This window comes from Numenius arquata, chromosome 25, assembly GCF_964106895.1.
Source record: "Numenius arquata chromosome 25, bNumArq3.hap1.1, whole genome shotgun sequence".
Lineage (NCBI taxonomy): Eukaryota > Metazoa > Chordata > Aves > Charadriiformes > Scolopacidae > Numenius > Numenius arquata.
Genome location: NC_133600.1, coordinates 5,077,803 through 5,094,019, shown reverse-complemented (window position 1 = coordinate 5,094,019; position 16,217 = coordinate 5,077,803). Strand labels below are relative to the sequence as shown.

General features: G+C 47.3%; 1 protein-coding gene across 1 annotated transcript; it reads right to left on the bottom strand.

The window, feature by feature from the left end:
- Nucleotides 1-15,882, bottom strand: MAU2 (MAU2 sister chromatid cohesion factor). Its single transcript, XM_074163645.1, has 19 exons — nucleotides 15,434-15,882; nucleotides 15,309-15,326; nucleotides 14,966-15,031; nucleotides 14,196-14,291; nucleotides 12,553-12,647; nucleotides 12,005-12,032; nucleotides 11,364-11,519; nucleotides 10,400-10,546; nucleotides 9,848-9,938; nucleotides 8,986-9,089; nucleotides 7,878-7,955; nucleotides 7,258-7,323; nucleotides 6,882-6,965; nucleotides 5,983-6,032; nucleotides 5,656-5,733; nucleotides 5,079-5,190; nucleotides 4,368-4,458; nucleotides 1,489-1,616; nucleotides 1-105 (listed from the first exon to the last, which is right to left on the bottom strand). Exons 1-19 carry the CDS (start codon nucleotides 15,869-15,871, stop codon nucleotides 31-33), a joined length of 2,001 nt encoding a protein of 666 aa, XP_074019746.1. The 5' UTR covers nucleotides 15,872-15,882; the 3' UTR covers nucleotides 1-30.
- Between the last annotated feature and the right edge of the window lie 335 nt (nucleotides 15,883-16,217).

Genomic DNA, 16,217 nt, shown 5'->3' with positions numbered 1-16,217 from the left:
AAACACACTGTCCTGATAGTTAATTCTGTTTCACAGGAGACTGGCCAGGCTGGTGGTGGGTCCGTTCTGTGCCTGGAACTGTACAGGAGGTGGTCCATCTGTCCACTGAAAGATAACAAACAGCATGAAAATCCCACAGCCGCTGCCGGGGAGGGGAGGAAGAGGAACGGCGGTGAGGCCGGAGGAAGGAGCTCGCCCTCCAGACGTTCACTTCCTCCTGATGAAATCTTTTTAATTATCTCAAGAAGTTGCATATCAGGTTTGACTCTGGTTCACGTGCTCGGAGCTCCCGGCCCTTGAGTATCTTTGGAATACGTGTGCCCGGTGTTCCAGACCCGGCTCCGGGAGAACGGGAATCCAGGGAAAGCATTTCCTGCTCTCGCAGGGAATCCTCCCACCCTCCGAACAGGGAAAACCACGACTCACACAAACCCTGACTTTAGATGGGTCCGGGCCCATTAAACACTGCAGCTCCAGCTTTTCCAGAGCAAGTACAGCCTCTGGTTCTCACCCTTTTCACTACTCAAGTATTTTCCTCTTAAAATTAATTAAAATCTTCTAAAATGGGCAAATTGAATATTTGTTTCTTAATCCTCTTCCCCCTCCAGATTTTTAATCCATCACAGAGCACACAAAAGCCAGGGATGGTGAGCAGAGACAGGGCAGGCGGGAGCACTGGCCCACGGCAAACATTTCCATTCGCACAAGTCTCGGGATCCCTTTGCGAGTAAAGGCAGGAAATAACATCTTCCCATCGGCCTTTTTCCCTCTTTTCTTCTTCCCAAAAGGGATTGTTGGGAAAAACATCTCCATTTCCTCACATCTCACATTCCCATTTGGACATTTTCTGTCCAGAACATTAAATTATCTCATGTCATTGCTGAGTTGCAGCTCGGAAACCAGTCTGTAGTTTTAAAAACAGTGTTAAAAATATTTCTGACAAGAGGGACACGGATATTTGAAGTCCAAAGAAAGTTGCACCTTAAGGCAATGGCTCCACAGACTCAAATGGTGTATTAACCAGCAACTCAGATTTATAGATAAGTGGAAAAAAAACTTAGGAAAGCTAAAGTATCGATAGAAACTGTACTTTTAGCAGTGTACAACTAAGCATTCCCCAGAACAAGGCAGGACCTAAACATTAAAACTTGAGAACATGGTAAGGTTCTTCCAAAAGTAATGGTTGTCACCACAATGAAGTGGTCTCTTCTACAAAAACCCATTTAAAACACATAAATTTTGGTATACCAAGAAAATACTTCGAAGAAAGAAAGACCATACCCACCAAATAAACTTTATAAAAGTGAATGAATGAATTGAGTCACACTCACTTCCTTTCCCTGTTATCAGCCTCGTTTAAATACAGGGAATTAGACCGAATTTTGGCAACTCGCTGAGAAGCGTGCTCAGCAGAAGGAACAGGAAAGGAAAGCAAAGCACCTTGTTTCGCCTCAGTAACTCTCCCAACTGCAGGAGGAGGATTCTTACCGTGATGAGGTTGTGTTCTGGCAGACTGCACGCCTCGATGTGGTCCTGCAGGAGCTGCTGGGAGAAGTTCTGATGCATCTGCGCCGCCTCGTGCGCGTCCATGGCGTTCCCGCAGGCTTTGTTCAGGTCTGGAAGAGAAGAGCAGCCTGTGCTTACCGAGAAACAGTCTGGGTTCTTGTTTCCAACTGCCCCGCTCTCTCATCGGAAAAGATCCATCCCAACGTCTGATGAACCCCTAACGTCTGATGAACCCCTAACGTCTGATGAACCCCTAACGTCTGATGAACCCCTAACGTCTGATGAACCCCTAACGTCTGATGAACCCCTAACGTCTGATGACTGACTTAATTAAACAGCCAAAATACCCAAGTCACATCCCTGCCGAGTGAAAACCTCCAAGAGAAGCAGCGGCACAAGGGGAAGCTGAAGCCTTCCCTATTCCAACACTATTGGCAGAGCACATTGCAGGATTTGCTGTCATTTCACTTTCCAACTATTAAAAAAGTAACATTATAGTAGCTCTAAAAGAAAGAATCAAACTCCTCGCTCCTATAAAAGCCCCCGTGCAGTTTATGTTTAGATTTTGAGGTTCCAGCACCATCTAGTGGGAATGGGGAAGACCCGCAGGTTCCTCCCGGCACCTCCAGGGTTCAGCTACACAAGTTTTGGAGATCAAGCAGCGGGGTTTTTTTTGGTGAATCCTTGCTTTTGGGGTTCTTCAGAAGCCTGCTGCTTCGCAGACACCGTGAGCTGATCCGAGTGCCTCGTTTTCCCTGAGCTTTACCCACAGGTATTCACTCCATCAGATTTAAGACCGGTAACCTATTAAAAATCACACTCTTTCAGCTGTAAAATCCAAGCAGCGCAGCGTGGCAGGGGCTGAGACGCTGCACCTCCCGTCCATGAACACGTGGCTGGGTTTTGTTATTCCTCATCAAGCACCTTTTCTTCAAGAGCAGGTAATTAATTCACTGAATTTCACTGAATTTTTTTTTGAGTTGGAAGGGACCGTATAGATCATCTAGTCCAACTCCCCTGCTGAAGCAGGATTGCTTAGAGAATGCTACTCAGGACTGCATCCAGGCAGGTCTTGAAAATCTCCAGAGAAGGGGACTCCACACCCTCCCTGGGCAGCCTGTTCCAGGGCTCTGTCCCTCACCGGAAAGAAGTTCTTCCTCATATTTAAATGGAACTTCCCATGTTCCAGCTTGTGCCCGTTGCCCCTCATCCTGTCACTGGGAACCACTGAAAAGAGTCTGGCTCCATCATCCTTCAACCCACCCTTGAGATACTTGGATTCATAAGGTCTCCCCTCAGCCTTCTCTTCCCCTTCTAGAGGGGAAGCTCTTAAGAAAAAAAAAATAAATTAAAGCAGAACGGAAGCTGCCTCTCGCCGTTCCCGGGCCGGTGGATGCGACCAGAGGCGAGAGCGGCGGAGCACGGGGCGGTGTTTCATCCCATCACTGCGCTATCGGCGTGTTTTGGATGAGAACTACCACTCGGAAACGAGTAAGAAAATTATTTCAATTGCCTGGAAGGGCTTTTGTAGCGAAGCCAAAGGCGAAGCAGAAAATCAGCCCGGCCCCCAGCACGGAGCAGCGTGCTTATAGTAAACATAATTTAATATACATTGAAGCTGCGGGGTAAGTTCTTGGAAAAAAGAAAAAAAAAAAAAAGGGGGGGAGAGTTACTGCTTTATTTTCCAGTGAGAGCAAATCAATCGCAGCGTTAACGTTGGTGGTCTGCCAAGAAGGCAGTCAATATTTGAACAAAGCATCCTGGGGCCTGCGTAAGTCAGATTAAACAATATTTACGTATGAAGTGATATAATTAAAGCCCATACAGGGAAGAAAAGCCTGAGTGAAACTTAATCAAATGTTTACTACAGTCGGAACTGCAGTTTAAGTAAAGCAGAGAGGCAGCAGAGGAGAAGCTGGAGGATCCGAGGACCGGTGATGGGAAGAACCATCCCACGGGTCTACTGGTATTTCCCAAACCCCGTCAGTCTCCTGGCGAGTCCTGGCCCTGACACACGTCCCTGCTCTCACAGAATCACAGATTGCTATGGGGTTGGAAGGGACCTCTGGAGATCATCTCCTCCAAGCCCCTGCCAAAGCAGGTCCACCCAGAGCAGGTCCCACAGGAACGTGTGCAGGCGGGGTTTGAATGTCTCCACAGACAGAGACTCCACCACCTCTCTGGGCAGCCTGTTCCAGGGCTCTGCCACCCTCACAGGGAAGAAGTTCCTCCTCATGTTTAGATGGAACTTCCCCTGTTCAAGTTTGTGCCCGTTCCCTCTTGTCCTGTCACTGGGCACCACTGAAAGACCGGCCCCATCCTCCTGACACCCACCCTTTAAGTATTTCTAGGTGTTGATCAGATCCCCCCTCAGTCTTCTCTTCTCCAGACTAAAAAGACCCAAGTCCCTCAGCCTTTCCTCATCAGAGAGATGCTCCAAGCCCCTCATTATCTTTGTGGTCCTCTGCTGTACCCTCTCCAACAGTTCCCTGTCCTTCCTGAACTGGGGAGTCCAGAACTGGTCCCACCGCTCCAGATGGGGCCTCCCCAGGGCAGAGCAGAGGGGCAGGATGACCTCCCTCCACCTGCTGGTCACACTCTTCCTGATGCACCCCAGGATGCCATTGGCCTTCTTGGCCACCAGGGCACATTGCTGGCTCATGGGCATCCTGTTGCCCACCAGGACTCCCAGGTCTTTTTCCTCAGAGCTGCTCTCCAGCAGGTCAGCCCCCAACCTGTACTGGTGCAGGTGGTTATTCCTCCCCAGGTGCAGGACCCGACACTTGCCCCTCTCAACCCCCAGTTGCTAACAAGAGGCTTTTTGCCGTGCTTTTTAAGAACCAGACTGTTTCCTAACTCACCTCTCAGCAGAGCCGAGGACCAGAGCTGCACAGACATGTCCGGGATCTTGCTCGCGAGCTGCATGGCCGGTACCACCATGTTATTACTTTCCTGGTCAAGAGCAGATACCAACGTAAAATTAATATTTTTCCCCCTGATATCAACATAAAATTAATACTTCCCGCCCCTTTCAAATATACATTAAATAGAGATATTAAATTTGTGATGAAAAATTCATCTGCTTTAATTGTCACCCTGTTCTCGGTAAAAAGGGGAAGTTCTTCATGGGACAATAACCCAAACAACGTCATCTAAAGCTGCCCAGAATTTTGCTCTATCCCAGGAATTATGGTGGTTCTGCTGGGCAAGATAATGGACATACTTCATATGGTGAGAATTAAGGAGCTTGTGCCCACAATTCCTTCCCAAACAATCCAGTTGAATGGTGTGATTTGTCCTTTATTCAGCTTTTTTTTTTTTTTTTTTTTTTAAGTGATTTCAGGCATTACAGAAACACACACGTCTAGAACAGACTTCAAACACCGCCACTTTGTGAAAGTGTTATTAAACACGCAAATTACAGCTGCACAATTACTCAAGTCTATAAGCTGCCAACTTTTAGCGGGATACCAATAAACAAGCATTCTTAAAAATAGGATTAATTTCGCAAAATGTCCTGATTTTCTTTGGCAAATGCCAAGTCGGACACGGTCCCCCCGGCGAAGACTTACCCTGTGATTCCCCAACACGTAGAATATGTGACCCAGGAGCACGAGAGAACACGCCGTCAATCGATTCAAGTCTTCGGCGTTCGACATTTTCAGTGTCTCTCGCAAAAATCGCCTACCAAACCAGCAAAAATATAGTGTTTTAAAAACCTCTTACTTTCCCTCCAGCATAAGAAACATCACTAAGAAGTGAATTAATCCAACTGGCAAATATTAGCGCTCGGGAATAAACGCGAGCTGCAGGTGACCTTAAACAAAGCGCTTCATTCCCAAACCTCAGCTTTTATTTAGCAAAAATGACTATAATAGAGCTTTGAAAAGCTTTTGTTTCGGAGGCGCAGTGCTCTGCAGTGGCACAACTCTTGCTGTTGTTATTATTCAGAACTAAAGAGATCCAAACCCAGCAGCTTCCCGATATTTCCCCCCCTCAAGGAAAACAGAAGGTTGCACAAATCCACAGGGAGAAGAGCTGGCGGGTTTGAAAGAAAGGCCTCGGGGGTTTTCATTTTTCTCTTAAAAAGCTTGATTTAACGTCTCCTTTTTTTGTCCCCACCTTCCAAGCGCAGCAGTTTGTACTCACTTGGCCTCGTTGTATCTTCCTTGAAAGAAGGAGAACAGGCCTCGGATGTAGAAAGCGGCCGCTCGAAGGCAGTGAGAGCTACGGACAAAGAAGGGCACTGAAATCCCGGCATCGCGCAGGGACCACGCGCGTTACAGACAAGATTTCTAGGAATTTGCCCAATAATCAACTCTCCAAACAAAACACTACATTTAACGCCTGGTCAGAACTTTCTGCCTTGAAAAGAAATTGATTATTTTGTTTTCTTTTTTAAAAAGCCGGCTAAAATCCCCAGCGTTACCATCCCCACTGCGCCATCAGCACGGCAATAGTTTCTGGAATTCTCACCTCACAGGGAAATTATGGTCCGGATTTATCCTTTCCAATAAGCTGTAAAGCTACAAAGTGGGAGGAGAAAAGGAAGATAATCAGCGTTTCTCCCAAATAAAGGCTTATGGTACTGACAGCAAGTGCTTTTACAGGAAATGCACATCAATTCAAACTGCTGCAAGTCACCACTAACACACCTGAGCTTACTTGTGCTGGTTAAATCATAGCACAAATATTCCAATACCAGGAGTTTTCCTGCCCATTTTGATCCTAAAATCACGTTTTATACAAAATATGCATCCTCAAACTTTACAGAACTTTCTATACAATGTTAATATTTCTTCAGAAAACTTTTAGCCGTCGTACCCAACCCAGCTGTTCCGAGACCCAAATGAACGCTGGATCAGATTAGCTAGTTAATTAAGACCAGAAATCATCTAAGCAAAAAAAAAAAAGCAGTCAACTTTTAAAATTATTATTATTTTTTGCTCTCTATGCTTTTTGACAGAATACTGTGCGCTTGGTGAAAAAAGTTCATTTACAGCCTCTGCACGAGAAATCTCCATGCTCAGCTCTGAAAAGGCACCAGAGAGATGAGAAACGTCACCGAAATCACGCACACAGTTGAATTTTTCTATTAATATTGCATATTAACATTTCATATTAACACTTCACACCGGGAATTCTGCCCTCCCAGGGCTGCAGAGGATTCTTTGTACGATCCACTGCAGTTAGACAAGCCCCTACTGCTGGTTATTTACCACTAATTGACACTACCCTAATTAAGGAGTCGCCTGGGCTGCCAGACAAGGCACTGCTTTGCGAAAATACTCAGGAAAAAAAGAATAATCCAAGCACAGCAGCAGTTTTCTCCCCGAGAAAGCTCTGATTTTTAGAAGAGTCAGCAAGGAGCTCACCTCTTGATGCCGGTTGCCTTCCCTGATGTACACGCTGGCCAGGTTTGTCACGATAAATGCCCACAGTTCCTGATGTGTAGTGAGCTAAAAAGAACCAAAATACCAACAGCGCAGTCAAATACTTCAGCATCTAACCCAGAATTTGCTCAGCCCATATAAATCACAGATGGGGCGTCCAATATTTTGCTATTAATAAATCCTCCTGACCCAAACTGTCATCAGCACAGAAAAAAAAATATGAACTAATGCAACTAATACGGATGATTTCCCCATTTCCCTTCCAGCCTCAGCTGTCGAGTGACCCACACGACGACTGCAATGAGCCCATTCCCACCTCGAACGCCCACAGTAAATAGTTTGGGAAGAAAAATCTTACCCTCAGTGCTGTAGTAAATTGTGCTTCTGCATTGTCCATGCAATTAACAGAAATGCAGTAGAGCCCCTGCAAGAAAACATGATATTTCTAAGGTAAGGCATAATTATAGAGAGCTGAGAATGTGAAGAAAGGCGTGCACAAAACCACAGACATCTCAGGATTAGCCGGAAAAAAGGTAACCAACAAGTCTTACTTTTGCTCAGCTCTGGGAAAAATAAGCAATTTCTACACCAAGTCCTTCAAAATAATATGCTCCTGTAAAAAATGCCCCATTTATCTACAAACCCCTCTTAAATTTCTTATAAATCCCAAAGAGCAATGCTATACAAGTTCTCCTCCTTACGCAGGTCCCACAACACACCGTCTCCAAGGTGTGCGGTAGAAATCTCATGTATTTACCTTGCGTAAATATATTGTGCTACGTATCACTTATTTTAAAAAGGGATTTAAACCTTTGACAGGCTTCAGTAACACCAGGCCTGAGTCCCCGCAGCGGGGCTGGCAGTCGGTAACGCAGGCCCCGTTACCCAGCGGGAAACCTCCCCGTCACTCTGCGTCACTCCCCGCTCATTGGGGTCTTCCGAAGGCTCTGAAGTTTATTACTAATTCCAAAGACTTACTAATAGCGTGTGCAGCTGCGCAGCGTGGTTGGAGAAGAGCCTGGGGGACTGCTGGCAGAGCTGACAGACTTGTGAAATCTGTTAAAAAAAAAACAAAAAACAAAAAACAAGAAATATTTTAAGATACTTTTTTTCCTTCCATCTACTGGCGTCACACACGTCACCCGGTGCGTTTCGGTGACTGGTTTACACTGGGAGGTGACAGCGGAGGCCGGACCTGCCTGAAGCCAAGGCACAGACGCTGCTCCCAACACACTCCTCCCACACAAACGCACGCTCAAACTGGTTTGGAATCATTTGCTTTGCAGCAGCTCCACCATATGGTGGCACCACCTGCAAAGCACAGAGTCCCAGATCTCTTCTGACACGCTCAGAATTCGGATTGGCACCGAACGGGAAAAACTGAATCAAAAAAAAAAATCTTCCCCAGGGTACATGCTCGTGAGGAGTTTTAGGAGCCAGCAGCAGTGACTATTCTTTTAGGGGGGGCTACATCTCCCCCTACTCCCTGAGTCCGTTCACAAAAAGGCTGAGATACATCAGCACGTCCTATAAATACAGGCTGGATGGGCAGGAATTAAAAATGACTGTGAGAACGGAAAAAAGCGTGGATCTTCCTTGCATTAGAGAACACCATCGCCCTCTTCCTTCCCCCAGACTGTAAGAAGAGGAAAGGACGGAAAGGCAGGAAACCTTAAAAACCAAGAAACACTGGGGCAAGACAGGAACAGTGACAGGAAGAGTTAAAAGCCACTCGGTCATGAATCTGAGGGAGAGGGAAAAGACACCAGTGTCAGACTGTGAAGTGCAGTCAGGAAGGTGCCTGTTTAACCCACTGACCAATTATTGTTGACTCCAGGAGCAACTCCAAAGTGTTCTTAATTAAAATATTTAAGAGGATGCCAATTCCACAGCTTCAGAGCCGCAGTACCCTGCACATATCTGTTATATCTGACATACATGTTTGTTCCAGCAGTCAGCTCTGCTGCAATCCCCACCTCAGCCCGAGGATCTTCCTCAAAACTCAAATTCCTGTGTTATAAAAGTCACGGCTGCAGAAATCCCCAACCAGGGAAAGGATTGAAACCCCCTTTTTTTTTTTTTTTACCTCCTGCAACGCTGTGGCTTTGTGTCCCGTGACGAGCCGGCACATGATGATGTGTTCCAACAAAATCACTTGGAAAGATGACAGGATGGGACTGCAGTCCAGCACTTGAGGGGGGGGGGAAATAATTCAGTAAGTGAAGTGAAGGAAACACGAACATCCCAACCACACAGCCCCCCACTCCCCCCACCCCACACCCAGCAGCTTCCGCAACTCCAGGAGCTTCAGGAAGAGTTCAATATAAAGATTCCTTTGTGGAAATCTAGAGAGTGATGGCTTTGGCTGGATCAATTGGTGTCGGACGAGTCAGTGCCCTGCCCAGCTCCTCTGCCCTACGTCATGGGGAGGGTGGCACAGGTTTAAACCAAAACAAACAAACAAACAAACAAACCCCCCCAAAAAACCAACCCAAACCAAAAGAGCCCCAAACTCCACCAAAACCATGATGCCTGAATTGTCAGAAGCTGGAGCCTGAGCACCAGTTAAGGAAAAACACGCTTATTTTAGAGAATCCAAAGTTTGGAAAACCAAATCCGTAGACAATCAGAAAGGCAGCATGAAAAAGCCTGTACCTACAGCCCAATTCACTGAGTTACAATAAAAACCCCCAAAAACTTGATTTCCGTATTCAAAGTAACTCTCCAGTTTTAAAACAGAGAGAAGTTGGGGTTGGAACAAGATGATCTTTAAGGTCCCTTCCAGCCCAAACCATTCCATGCTCCTCAGGTGCAGCAGGAGCAGACTGAGCGGGCGGTCCCAGGGAGCCAAACAAGGTTGCTGTGGTTTTGGTTTGTATTTTTAATTTAAATTAGCAACAAGCAATGGAATCTCGCAGCGTAAGCGAAACGATAATCCTTAGCCTTACTTTTTAGCTTCTCCAGCTGCATGAGGGCTTTGTCTGTGTATTTCTGAGCCTTCTCCAGGTATCCCGCTTGCATGGAATGCATCACCGTCACCTGCCGGGGAACACAGGAAATTATTAGAGAAAATTATCTTTGCAAAGAGGAAAGGGCTGGAAGTTCACACAACTCCTCAGCTCCCAGCCTTCTGAACTAACTTTTGACATCATTTAGGAGTATAATCATATTCAAGAAGCGGGGCAACTGGTTTCAGGACTTTGAAGTCACTCTTGTTGGTAAAAACAAGGCAACACGGCTCTTGGCAGGACTTAATCCGATGCCGTTTGGCTCAGATCTGAGTAAGTTACATTCCAGTTTCCCGACTTCTCGCAGAGTCTCTTCAAACACTGACATCACCGAAAGCAACAGTCTCACAGATGCTGTGGCAGAATTAAACTGTCAGCGTAACGTAAAGCAGCATATGCTCTGCAGAATACGGCTGCTGGCTCCCAGCGATTTCTTTTTAACCAATTCCTCATTAATTAGCGATACACGCGAAGCGAAAAAGAGCTTCTCACCAAGTAGACGAGGACACACATGTGCTCCTTGGGCAGCCAGTGGAAGAGATCGGCGGGGTTGCTGGGCAGGATTTCATCATCGTGCAGGGTGGAGATGGTCTGGATGCACTGCTGGAGCTGCTTCAGGCACGGCTTCACGCTCTTCACCTGCGGAAAACCATCCCCATCAGCCGTCGCTGCTGCTGCTGCCGCCCAGATGCCCGAACGTCGACTTCGGTGGGAAAACTCGCCAGGCAGTAAAAAATCCCCACATTCAGGGAATGAGTTCGTGCGTAAATCACAACTCCAGCATGACAGAACAGGCACTACTTTAGGCCCGGCTCCAGGATTAACGACAGCTCTTCAAATTTGCAAATATGACCAACAGACGATCAAAATGCTTTTCGAAACTATGCTCAAAACCTGTTATCTCCACCAACGTTGATATAGAATCATAGAATTGTCCGGGTTGGAAGGGACCTTTAAGATCATCTAGTCCAACCATCAGCCTAACCCTGATAAAAAACATCACTAAACCATGTCTCTAAGCACTATGTCAACCCAGCTTTTAAATCCCTTCAGGGATGGTGCCTCAACCACTTCCCTGGGCAGCCCATTCCAAGGCTTCATAACCCTTTCAGTATCAAAATTTTTCCTAATATCCAATCGGAACCCCCCCGGTGCAACTTGAGGCCGTGAAGTTGCCATATAGAGGCCATATAGAAACAAGAGTGGCTGCCGATGGTTATGAGCACATCGCAGTAAATATTTCCTCGAGGAGGAAGAAATGAATGTAATTTCTTCACTCCTCGTTTCATTTGTGATTAAGATCTATAAAAATTAAGCTTCACTAACAAAAAGCACAGCGCAGCAAAGAAAAAACCCCCCCAAATCACTCTCAGTGTAATAATTAGCTTCTTTTTTCTCCAGTTCTCACCACAGGGGAACTGGAGTTCTCACCACAGTTCTCACCACAGGGACGTACCTGCCCCGCATCCAGGTAATGCGTGACCTGCAGGACCAGGAAGAACACGCGCAACGACTCCTTCTGGATGGGATTTCCTTGCCAGTTCTCAACTATCTGCCCGCAGAGAGTAAGGAGAGGGTGCACCTCCTGCAGTTTCCGTTCCATGAGAAGGAGCTGTAAAAAGAAAAGAAAAAGTCACTATTTTGGTGCTAAACAGTTTCAAGCAGAGAAGCACAGCAGAGCCCCAGGTACATCGATTTATTTAAAACCAAAACCAGACCCAAAAACATCTTATTGCAAGAGCATCAGCCTTTTCACATGACTAGATTTTCCCTCCCTAATTACAGGGGCTCCAGTGACAGTTTGCAGTTATCCTTCTTCCTTCCAGAAAATTATTTGTCATAATTAATAAAGGAGAAAAAAAAGCCAAACCCATTCAGAAGAATTTCAGAGGGATCCTGCAGAGTTAAGGCTTATCCCGGATATATTTTAATACTTTGCTTGCTCCCACAAACAAAACAGAATATATGAAGCACAGATAAGCATGCAAAATACCTTAAAACAAATTATCGATGTTCAGGCAAGCTACATTCTACTGCTCTGTACATTAAGCCGGTTAAACAAGGAAATAGTTTATTTTAAAAGTACGTTCAACTTACCATCCCCTTGCTTAGCAGAAACAGTGCTCTGAAATGAAACAAAAAACGATGTCATACTCAAAAAAAAAGTTACTCCAAGCACAATTGTATATAAAAACCCTAAGAAAAAAATAATCTGCCCTTCTCCTCCCTCAAAGACAATCAACAAACCTGCCAGAGAAAGCACATTTGAAAGCAAAATGGAATAGTTCAATCACAGCCCCAGGAAGCCCAATCCCAGGCTCTCGGGTTCGTATGCAAGCTTTGGACAGTTAAAACAGTATTTAAGGCCAAACCAGGCTCCTGGGAAAACTTGCTGATAAAGACAATAAAGCCAGTTCAGTTTGAAAAAAAGACCCTCCAGAGTCTCAGTGGACATTATTGGTTTTAACAGAAAAAGGAAAGAGCCAGAGAAAGGCTCAGATTTAAGAAAACACTCAGAAATGCCGGTTTGCCTTTAAAACCCACGCAGCAATTACACCTCTATATAAAAGCAAACTACCTCTAAGAAAAAGTAGAGGAAACCAAAATGATTTCCATGGGAAGGGGAAGAAGCCCAGGGAACTCACCTGGTGTACTCTGACCCTACCACCCGAGCGTATTCTGCTCCAACTCCAAGAAGGTCACATGCAGATACTAAATCTTTTTCAAGTGTATGTAGTTGCTGAAATTAAAAAAAAAAAAAAAAAAAAAGGCCATAAGAGATCAGCATTTCCTTTGTGAACCTAATTAGGAATTTTAAAAAATGTAATTACTCCTGTGCTTTCCACGCGACAAGGGCTAACTTGGTACTTGTTAAATGTATCATCTGATTTTAGACGCATTTTCCAGGAACACCTGGCGCTCTCCAAGAAAGAGTCCGTAACGTTCCAAAAAGATGTCTCAGCCCGGTTTCATACCCCGCAAAGCCGTCGGGATTCACCGAGATCAGATCCCAACAGCTCCAGAGTAACCACGGACCGTTACACTGGAGTAATTGGAACGACAGAGTGTGTTTTCCAGCAAGAAGAGCAGAAAGAGTCTCTCTCACAGAATCTCTCACTCCCTCCTGCTGTGACTTTTGTACGTTCTCCCAACTCAGGTAGAAAAATCACAGGGTTGTAAGAAGAACTGGCACCAAGAGAACGAGACACACAGGGCTCCGTGGTCAAGGAAAAGCCGGAGAGAAATAGGCAAAGAATGTCAAGCTTCGGGGAAGGACAGGAGAAAAACGCTTAAGCTTCTTCTGAGTGCTCAGGCATTAACTCATCGCAAAGTAAACATTTGTCCTTTAATCGATAGGAAAGTCAGGCTCTTCACAAGCCACCACTCCTAAACTACACAAAGGAGCTTGGCAATCCGTTTTAAAGGGAGCTGTCTGCTTGTTTAAGCTCATCAGGAAGGGGGAAAAGACACGTACAGGTGACTATTAAGACAGTCTTCAAAGATAAAATTGGTTCCTAACTAGCTCTCTTCTGCAGAGGAGCTGTAAAGAGCAATTAAATCCCTCAACTCCCGCGTTAAACACCTCAAGGCTCTTTAGGAGCAGGGAAGAGGCATAACCTGGAAAACAGGGGGAGTTCTTCAGCAATGATCTACTCTTCCCACCAAGCAGTGAACTTTTGGGATGTACTCCCCATTTAATGCACTGGATCACTTGGGGAAATCAGCACTTTAAGAGCAGTTACGTGGCTGAAGGCTGTAACGAACGTTAAACGCTGTGAATTCCAACATGCACCAGTTTCTTCCCAGAAGCAAAGCGGGTCTGACCCGTGTAGCTGAACCCGCGCTCAGAGCACATCCCAGAACAGGAAGAGCAACGCTGCACCAGCTGCTTTTCCCAGCTGCTTCTGCTCCCTGTGCTAATTAGGTTGAAAATAATCAAACAAAGCTCCAATTTCAGCAGGCTTTATGAGAACATTTGCCGTTATGGCCATTTTATTTTGCTCTGTCTCTAAAGCTGTGTTTTACTAGAGCCCACAGAATGATCCTTGCTGCCTTCTGCCCTAAAAAGTGGGTCTTGATCCAACCCATATTCACCAATGTATCATTATTCTATAGCACAAACTTTTCTTCGTCTCTCCATCAGCAGCAGTGACTGGGGGGGGGGGGGGGGTGGAGGGGGAAGGGAAAGCATCCCAGCTCTTTTTAAGGAGAATACAGATATTTTCTAGCCATTTTTTTCCTCAATCACAGTGCTACAGTAACACAATTATCAATATAAATCACTTACTGCAAGTTGAAAAAGCAATCGACAGTGCCAGTAGGGAGTCTGCTGTGAGATCTGGATGGCTTTGCGTAACAGAGGTTTTGCTGTATCCACTGAATTCTGAAACAGAAACACACGCCCCAGTCAACACAAAAACCAGGCCACTGGGAGCTCCACCATCAACAATTAATAACTTTTAAACCAGTTGGATTCAGTGTCGAACCCCCATTAAAGTCTCATAGGTCAGGAACCTTAAATCATGAAAGAAACCCAAGTATTTAACACACGGGCCCACGCATCTCGGCTTGATTCAAAGCCTATTTAAAAGCATGAAATATTTAACTCCTTTGGCCACTGTTCTGATACACACTTTTTTCCTGCATGTAAGAAAAAAGGCAAACATTTGCTTTAGAGAAAGTAAAGCCCAGTTAAGGCTTTTCTAGAGAATAAGCATAAAAATAGCCCGGGAACACAACAAAAGCCTGAGGAAAACCATCTGCTTCCCTCCCTCCCCCCAAATTAACTTGTCTTTGTCTAAACACAAGCTAAAAGAAACACTTTGTCCCAATAAACTTCCTTTGCTGTGGGAGACCTGCGGCTGCAAAACCAGCAGCAACTTTCAGATTAAGAAAAAACAAATGTTTTTTAGGCTTACGCTTCAGTAGTCTGTATTTACACTACTGCTGCTTTCTAGAAATTTCATAACCTTATTATAAATAGCGATATACTGCTCCAAGACCAAAGACACTCAAATTAACTGCAGCCCCAGGACACCCCACAGTTTCTGCACTCACCTCCTGACAATACAGCTCGGACAGAAGGCTGGCAGCCTCAAATTTAACATCTTCAAACTGGGGAATCTGGCAGCATCAGAGTTAAGTAAATATTAAACACAGTCTGGGACACAGCAGCACCCTCACATCCAAAAAAAACCAAACAAACCAACCCTTACATAACATAACATAGGTGTTAAGAAAGCGGCCCAGAACCGTGGAAGTAGATAAAAAATACCAGCTAAATCCCCATCCCCAGGGCCAGGCTCTCTCTGCCGAGGTGTTCTGGTGTGGGAGCCCCCGCTGAGGAAGCGAGGTGGCCGGGCAGCGAGGCTCCTCGCCCGGGCAGCCAGGAAAAGGATACTTGCTGGGATATCAACCACTGCAAGAGAAGACAGCGGGGTTAGTCTGCGGCCACCACAGCCCAGCCCCGCTGACAGGGCCCCCCCCCCCCTCCCCTCACAACCACCCCCTTCCCCCGGGGCTCACCGCCTTCTCCAGGTGCCCTCGGGCCTGGTCGCCGTTGCGGGTGTGGTGGTAGAGGACGGAGCCGAGCTGGAGGTGGGTGCGGGCCTCCATGCGGGCCGGGGGCTTGCGGGGCAGCACGGCCTGCAGGCAGTGCACGCAGAGCCGCACCTTGGGCGGGCTGGACGTGCGGAAGTGCTCGGCCAGGCCCAGTAACGCCAGGTACCACGACTCCCCCCCAGCCGCGCCGCCGCCCGACCCCGTCCCCGGTGCGGGCCCAGCTCCGCCGCCGCCGCCACCTCCTCCTCCTCCACCCGCCCCCCCGCCGCCGCCTCCACCGCCCGCTTCCCCGGAACCCGCCGCGCCACCCGCTGCCGGCTGCGACTGCTGCTGAGGCGGCGGTTGCTGCTGAGGGGCCGCGCCGGCCGCCGAGCCCGACGCGCCCGCCGCCACCGCCGCCATCTCAGGGCCGCCGCGACAACACGGGCGGGAGGGGAGGGGCGGGGGCGAGGAGCGGCACGCGGGGGCCGACGGGATATGGAGTCCGCCCCGCCGCGGGCCGCCGGGAGGCGGCGGCGGGCGCTGACGGGAAATGGCGGGGCACGCAAGGCATCACGGGAGTTGTAGTCCAAACAACCTCCGCCGCCGACCTGCTTATGGGGGTCGGGGAAGGAGGGTGGCGGCGGCACCGTGCCCGGTAGTGAGTCGGTTCAGCCCCCTGAGCGGCCTCGCTGCGGCGGAAGGCGCGGGGAGAGAGGAGGAGCCTCCCGAGGGACTACAACTCCCAGAGGACTTTGCGGCAGAGCAG

Bases quoted from the DNA above. Each gene is read 5' to 3' on its own strand.
- MAU2 (XM_074163645.1), bottom strand. From the start codon at position 15,871: ATGGCGGCGGTGGCGGCGGGCGCGTCGGGCTCGGCGGCCGGCGCGGCC. The intron at 12,648-14,195 runs GTAAGTGATTTA...TTTTAATTTCAG, and splicing joins GATTGCTTTTTCAACTTGCA to CAACTACATACACTTGAAAA. The intron at 1,617-4,367 runs GTGAGTTAGGAA...CTTCTCTTCCAG, and splicing joins GTCCTCGGCTCTGCTGAGAG to ACCTGAACAAAGCCTGCGGG.